This window comes from Phymastichus coffea, unplaced genomic scaffold (genome assembly GCF_024137745.1).
Source record: "Phymastichus coffea isolate CEN01 unplaced genomic scaffold, Cenicafe_Pcof_1.1 PCOF00020, whole genome shotgun sequence".
Taxonomy (NCBI): Eukaryota; Metazoa; Arthropoda; class Insecta; order Hymenoptera; family Eulophidae; genus Phymastichus; species Phymastichus coffea.
The window spans coordinates 1,099,388-1,107,600 of record NW_026706831.1 but is presented as its reverse complement, the minus strand read 5'-3'; the positions used below and the strand labels follow the sequence as shown (position 1 = coordinate 1,107,600).

At 46.1% G+C, this 8,213-nt stretch overlaps 1 protein-coding gene across 1 annotated transcript; it reads left to right on the top strand.

Moving 5' to 3' along the window:
* The first annotated feature begins 5,127 nt into the window (after positions 1 to 5,127).
* Positions 5,128 to 7,611, top strand: LOC131675392 (uncharacterized). The gene has a single exon (XM_058954360.1). The coding sequence runs from the start codon at positions 5,128 to 5,130 to the stop codon at positions 7,609 to 7,611; it is 2,484 nt and encodes an 827-aa protein (XP_058810343.1).
* Positions 7,612 to 8,213: the final 602 nt, after the last annotated feature.

Here is an 8,213-nt window from a genome sequence, read left to right as displayed (position 1 = left end):
GCGGCTCGAGAGGAAGATTTGCTTCCAATAGAATAGTGGAATGAACACACGAAGAACATACGATTCGTTATTCAGGAAGCCCGAGAGATCGCCTCGAACGTGTCCCTTAGGCAGACGAAATATTATAACGCCAAGCACAGGGCCTCGGGATTTAAAGAAGGGGACTGGGTATGGAAAAGAAATCGTGTACTATCCAGTGCGACACAGGGTATTTCCGCAAAGCTAGCGCCAAAATTCGTAGGTCCTTACATGATCATTAAGATGTGACGAGAGCAGGCTGTGCGCTGGCTTCTCGTCTGTGTTTCTTCCTCCTTCTCCGCTCGGCAAGGCTTGGTGGCCAACGTTGGGCGCATTAAAGTATGTGTCTAACACTCGGCCTTTTTGTTTTAGCGCTAAGGACGGGCCAGCGGAGCTGAGCGCAGGAAAAAATTGAGGATCGCGGAGAGAGTGAGAAAGAGAGAGAGAGAGAGAGAGAGAGAGAGAGTGAGCATTAGGCCTATGCAGGGATAGGCAGGCGCGCGACGAGTGACCGATAAGTGGCGCGTCGCGTGCCGCCTAACTTATAGGTCAGGAAGGGATGGGAGAGAGCACCGCTAAGCGGCCGCGAGATGGTTAGTGCGAGAAAAAATGCGTGGGCGAGTCCATTCCAGTTTCGAGCAGTGAGAAAGGAAGAGATCCAGAAAAGAGTGTATTAGAAGTCAACATTGTTTATTGGCAGAGCAGCAGTGATCAGCTTATCGTCGTTCCCGTTAGACAAGTCGAGGACAGCAGCCTTGTCATCCATCACAGCCTTCCGGAACAGCAGCCTCCACAGCTTCTAGTGCTCCCCGGGTCAACGATCTCGCCGCGGTCGCAGCTCTCCTCGGAAAGTGACCCCGCCATCTACAACAGTTCTTCCGGGGTTGCAACCTCGCCGATTGCAGCTCTCGACCGAGTAGGCAGCAACACAACAAGGTCAAGGTTCTTTGCTCTTTTCTGAATCTCTCTTTTTCTCTACACTCTCTCTCCGGTAATGCGACGACCGGTGCGCATTGAATAAGATAGCCAGGCATTCACGTGCCAACTATCTAGAGGTTCGCGCTTAGTTTTAATTTGTGTTAGTGGTAGTTGCGACTGGCGAATTGTTAAAGCGCTCACGTAACGGGCAATTCATCCGGTACTGATTTCTGCGTAATTTTTAAGTAAGTTTGTAAGTAGGATAAGTGCGTGATTAATAATTGTTTAGTTAGGAAAGACCGCGATACATTTATTCACGATGATGCTAAGTAGTTTCTTTTGTTCTATTTCTTCTATTTCTAATAGACGCGATGAGTTGCCACTAGCCCCTAGGGAGCGAGAAATCCCTCGGGGTATCTTGTCCCGTGCACAGTGGGAGGGCTGTAAAGTTTGCCACTACCCAGGGGTGACCCGCACGTACCGTTGCCCTCATGTCCGGCAGCATCCTGATCTCGTCAATGAGAGGCTGGACTGGGAGGCACGAATATGAAAGAACCAGTCGAGGATTAGCAATCCGAGCATCCAGCTGCATATAACAGTAATTAAAGTTTTCCAAGTTTTCCAAGAGTACGGAAGTGATCCAGCTGACAGTTACCGAAACTTATACTTATACCGTTACGAGTGTGTGTGAGTGGGTGAGGAGTTTCGCCATCGTAGGCGATACCGAGGGCGCGAATCCCCTCTATAAAATTAAACTGAGATACCGGAAGCGGCAATACGAACCTGCCCCCCCCCCCCTGATAGTGCGACCATATATTAAGGTAAGCTGGCCAGCTTAGTACCGCGATTTTTAATGTATGGCTGCGCTTAATTAATTACTATTCCTTCGCACCGGCGACTCTGTAAAAATCGGTAGCGTGCATGTAAAATAACTTTGCGAACAAAGAACTGTGGACGATCTCGCGATGCATATTATTGTCGCGCGCGCTGCGTAAACATAAACACGCGGGCCAAGCGTCTTGTAGAGTTATCGGAAAATAAACTGACTCACGTTTGATCGAAACACTAATTTTACTGTTATCATTATTAGCAAGTAGTAAGTTGGTTGACTGACTCCCGTCCCCTCCTGCTCTTCAATTAATAAACGCGAATATTTCGATTTCACCGTGCGCATTCCGGTACTGTTACGGATCAAGTTCGCGCAATTACGAGCGAGAAATTTTCAAACGCGCATGTGTCCATCAGATGTTCGGAAAAGGTTTAGGCAGAGATCTTTGTTTCTTTTTTGTCGTCGAGCGCACACCGGTAGTCTTCATTAATTTAGCCCGCGCGGCCTTTAGAGCGAAACCCCCATTAAATATCGACGCCTGTTTATTTTATTGCTCTTTTAGTGTTCTTTTTTGCATTATTACCCGTCGTTGCTCGTCTGGTTCATGGGCGCACGTTTAGCGCAGGGGGGTCTGTTTAACACGTTTTCTTAGACTGGTTTGAAACGTTGGAAAGTCTGCTCGTCGTGGACAATCGCTAGAATAATTGCGGTATATGCGATGAAGCTGTAGTCTTGGGTGCGTGAGTTTGAGTATAAATCAACGTTTGCAGCGCGAGATGCGAATGGCGTTTTTGTACCAGAGAATAAAGCCGAGAAAAAATGACAAGCAGTTTAGGAGGAAGGCGCGTGCTCGCATGGGATCTGAGAAACAGAGCTGCAATTATTTATATTAGCAGGCGTGAAGAATTGTTAATCTCCTCTTTGCCGTTGCTCGTCGTGACCAGCAAGGTTACTGTTTAGTTCGTAACCTAGGCGGTGAGCCCAACGATCCAGACATCGACCTCTGAACCCAGGCAGAGGATTGTACAGCTCAGGCCCTGCAAGCGGGCGGGTCCGAGGCTGTATTGGCAGTATACGAGCAAGGCAAGAGGAGAGAGACAGAGAGGAAGAGCGCGCCAGCGCTATTTGTTTTTTTAGGCCCTCTACGGGTCACGCCCCAGGTTGGCGACGTCACCAAAAGAGAAGGGAGGAAAATTTGCTTTCCCGAAAAAGAGAAATTTGACGGCACTCTGAGCTCAGATCTCGCACGGGCAAGTTGTCCGTGTCCTTTCAGTAGTTAACGTGCGTGCGATTTGCGTCTACCGTAATCACAGCCGTAACCGTATGTTTCATTGTGAATCGCTTCATTTGTATTATCTTTGTAACTCAATTTAATTTGTTTGTGTTTGTTAATAAACTTGTCAGCCTTATTTCGAATTTTAAATACGCACAATTATTCTTGTTCACCAACCCCAACAATTGGTACCCCTGGTGGGACACTTGAACAATTTGAACAGGAATAAGTTGAAGTAGTGTGTAAAGTGCGTGTTAATTGTCACTTCTCTGTAAGGATGCCACCAAAACGCCAAGCATCGTCGTCAGCCGCAAATCAAGAAAGTGCCAAAAAGGCTAACAAAAAGACAGTACTGCAGCCGAAGAAAAGTGCCAAAAGAATGGCGCCGCCAATACGTGAAACCGCCAACAAAATTCAGCGAACAGGAAGAAAAGAGCAACAACAAGCAACGCTGCCGCACCCAGTTGATGCGCAAGTCGTCATTCATCCTCCAACCCCAGCGCAACAACTTTCATCACCACCGTAACAACCTCCAGCCTCAGCTCAGCAATTTACAGTTCAACGAAGACAACAACCCGCAGCTCGACGAGGACGGCCAACTCGAGCTCATCAACCTCCAACACGTCAGCAAACAGAGAATATCATCGAGCGAGCAGAGGGCAGCGAGGATGAGAGCAACATTCAGCAGGAGAATCAAGGTGCAAGCGCGTGTAATAATATACAAACTAATGCGAGCATCAGTGTCGCCGATGCAACTAATTTGTTTAGCGATACACTAAATTCGATGATACGAGCTCTCCAAAACGCGGCGGGCGGAAAATCGAGAGACTTGCCAGAATTTCGTGGCGACCCTCTCGACTGGAAGCATTTCGAGGCTGTGTATCGCGCATCAACGCAACAACATAATCTAGAACCGTGGGAAAACATGCATCACTTACGTAAAGCAATAAGAGGGAGTGCGCGCGACCGAGTCCACACTTTGCTTTCTACAACAGAGGACCCAATTGTAGTGATGAACACTCTGAAACAGCACTTCGGCGGCAATACTGAATTACGGGAGCGGATCAAGCGTGATTTAATGTCGTTGCCATCATTGCGAGGTGGAAAAACAGACCTAGTAACGTTTGCGACGGGAGTGAGTAACGCGGTGACAGCATTTGAATCGGTCGGTTTAGTTGAAAAATTATCAAGCAACGACGTTTTAGACATTGTGCTCAACAAATTGCCGGAATACCTTAAGACCGGGTTTTTCATCGAGTGTGGTAACCTTGGAGGTGGACCAAATTTAGAGTCGTTAAGGAAGTACCTGAGTACGATGTCCGCAAATGTAGTTAATACAGGCGTAGCAGAACTCATGAGAGCGCGTACACTTGCACGAAATGACACTCGATCGAGAAGAGATCACTACGATGGTCGATCAAGAAGAGAGCGTGACGTTCCCAGAAGATAAATAAGATCACCGCGCGCAGAAGTAGTCTGCTTAACAACGGAGCGATCAAGAACGAGGAGCCAGGACTGCAGCCCTCGTCGAGCAAGAAGCCCTCGTCGTGAGATCAGTCATCGTCGCGAGAGAAGCACTCTTCACGAGTGTAGCCTTCGCCGCGAAAGGAGCCCTAGCAACGCGCGCAGCTGTGCATTTTGCCACTTGTCATCGCACGAATTAGTCAATTGTAAAAAATTTGAGGCAGAGTATCCGCACCGTAAATATGCGATCGTAAAAAAACTCCAGCTTTGCTACCGATGCTTGAAAAGTGGTCATGTGGCACGTTATTGCCCGACGCGAGCGGTTTGTGACATATGTAAAAAAGGGCATCACGCGATGTTACATCAGACGAATCATAATCGCGAGGCGAGAAGCTCTGGACGTCAGGATCACGATGATCGCGTTTTCCCGCAAAATAATCGAGATGCGCCACCCAAGCGAAATGAATGACTAAGCCGAAAAGGGCTACTAAAAATCGTACCGATAAAGATCATAGGGACGACAGGCTCGTTAGAGACGTTCGCACTACTTGACGGAGGAGCAACCATAAGCTTAATAGACAGAAATGTAGCGAAACAAGTAGGACTTTCCGGGGAAAAAGTAAAAATGACAGTGAAAGGACTGTGGGGTGAAGCTTCGTTCGACACATGCGAACGGGTAATTTGTGCGGTAGAAGGCACCCGCGGCCCTCAGATTATAGAGCATGCATTAACAGCACCGAATTTAGAATTGCCGGCTCAAATAATACCGCGAGAAATCATAGAGCGCGTAAAGAGGAATGAAGGCTTAGAACTTGAGACACATCGAAACGCACAGCCACGAGTTTTGCTAGGCCAAGACAACTGGCGATTAATCGAGCCCGAAATATCGCGTCAACTAGAAGGCACAGGCATCGTTATCTCGCGTTCGGTATTGGGCTGGGCTGTTCACGGATATTTAGAAGAAAGTACAGACGACGCGTCTAATCGTCACATACATACGATTTGCTGTACGCAAACCACATGCGCGAATACGGAAAACGAGAAATTAGCAGAACTTGACATATTAATAAAAAATTACTTTGATCTGGAAAACCTAGGGGTTTCTGCGACTACAGTGAGACAGTCAGACGAAGACAGAGCCACGAGAATTCTGCGCGAAACGACGAGGAAAGTGGGAAAAGCGTGGGAGACGGGACTTCTTTGGAAAACAGATACTCTGCCTAAAATAGACACACGAGGAACGGCGTTAAGACGATTGTACGCGTTAGAACGTAAATTAGACCGTGATATTGAAACAGCGACGGCTTATTATCGAGAGATGGACCGCTTCATCGAAAATGGATACGCGGTCAAAGTCGACAACAGTCTAAATTCAGCACCCAAACGTTACATATCGCACTTCTTCGTTAAAAATCCTAACAAACCAGGGAAAGTCCGTCCGGTACTCGACGCAGCCGAGAAAACCGAGGGAGTTAGCTTCAACGATTTGCTTGACAAAGGCCCCGACCTTCTTCAATCACTCACGGGAGTGTTGCTTAGATTCCGTGAATATCCCTTCGCCGTGATAGGAGACATAAAAGATATGTATCTGCGAATTAAAGTCAGGGAAAAAGATCGGGCTGCCCAACACCTCCTTTATCGTGGAGCTGACCGCCGCCGCGAGCCTGATGAATACCAAATGACGTGTTTAATTTTCGGCTCGAAATCCTCGCCGTGTAGTGCGCTCTACGTAAAAAATAAAAACGCCGAGCAATATGCGACGGTCAAGCCTGAGGCAGCGAAAAGTCTAGTGCGAAACTGTTATATGGATGATTACTTAACGAGCGGTAAAAGTGTCGCTGCCATGCGTAAATTAGTGAACGATGTCATCTTTATCAATAAAGAAGCGAATTTCGAAATGCATGGATGGGCTTCGAACGTCCCGGAAATCGTGCGAGACGTGAGAAAAGAAAATCTGCTATGTAAAAACGAGAAAGCTAGCCTATGCGACGAAGAAGACAGAGTTTTAGGTTTGTTTTGGGATCGCGAGAACGACTGTCTGCGTTTTAATGTAGGCATTAAAAAGCTTCGCGACGATTTATTGACCGGCGCAAGGAAACCTACAAAAAGAGAGTTTTGCAGTATAGTGATGTCCGTGTACGATCCACTCGGTATTCTGTCACCATTTAGTATCAATGCCAAAATAATGCTGCAACATATCTGGCGCAGCGGCGTAGCTTGGGACGCGAAAATTAGAGACGAAGAATTTCAAACATGGAAAGCGTGGTTACAGAATTTGCTTGAAATGACAACATGCAAAATCTCGCGATGTTTTATACCAATGGGCGTTGATTACGCGCGCACAGAGTTACACGTGTTCTGTGATGCAAGCTTGCAAGCCTATGCCGCTGTAGCGTATCTTCGAACCACATCTCCCGACGGTAAAGTTTATTTATCACTTGTGATGGCGAAAACGAGAGTGGCACCGGTAAAGCCCACAACAATACCACGTTTAGAACTTCAAGCCGCTGTCCTTGGCACAAGACTTGCTGCAAATATTTCAAAAGAATTAGATATTAAAATAAACAATGTCGTGTTTTGGTCTGACTCGTCTACAGTACTGCAGTGGATTCGCGTCGGGCCTCATTTGAAATTGACGTACGTTAAGAACCGTTTAGGCGAGATAGCGGAAATAACGCAGGTTTCGCAGTGGCGATGGGTACCAACCCGTATGAATCCGGCGGACGACGCTACACGCGCTTCGACACGCCCAATGTACTCAACTGATCGATGGCTTACAGGACCCAAGTTCCTCCGCGGTCCCCCTAGTTCGTGGCCTGAAGAGCGAAAACTCAAAGCGGATCAATTGGCGCAAATAAATAAATTAGAAACGCGAAAAGACTTCATCGGTACTTCAATAGCTAATATAGTGACAACACCGTTAACCGCGAAATTACTTGGTTGGCGCGGGCTTCTAGTCCTAGCAACTCGAGTACGAAACTGCGTAAATAAATGGAGCCGTTGCAGGTCGAGAAATAAAAATGAACAGCCATCTCCTCGCCCGCAACCACAAGTAACATTAGCCGAAGTAAGGCACGAAGCCATGCGATTCTGGTATAGAGGGATCTAACGTGCATGCTTTGCAGAAGAGATCGACGCGCTAAACCGACAAAAGGAGTTACGCAAAGGTAGCAAGTTAATAAATTTACGCCCATTCATCGATAAAAACGGGATCCTTAGAGCTTCTTGTTCACCAACCCCAACAGGTACGATTGCGTGTCGAGCGAAATAACGAAACAGGAGGATTAATTACCCCGTCACAATATATATCAAGAATATTAATATGAATAAGATGACTAAAAAATAAAAGCAAGATGAATTATGTTAATTTAAAAGTAGATAAAATTTGGAAAAAATATATTAACAATTTTAATTTTAACTAGTTACGAATCCATTTATCCTAGATCAAAAATAATTATTTATATATTAACAATTTAAATAAATAAAAGACATAACATACTGTCTTCATTCCCTTATGGTTTGTTTAAATGATAAATTTAGTAATGATGGATCGAAGGAAAATAGTGATAGATGGAAAATCACTTACATAATTTTAATTGTATTCAGCAACGTTTCGTCAGCACATTTGCTGACCTCTTCAGTCTGATTTCTCTCGTAGTCAAATTATTATAGGCTAAAACGAATAAATCATAGCACAGTCAAAATTAAAGT

Coding starts and splice junctions, on each gene's coding strand:
- LOC131675392 (XM_058954360.1), top strand. CDS start 5,128: ATGACAGTGAAAGGACTGTGGGGTGAAGCTTCGTTCGACACATGCGAA.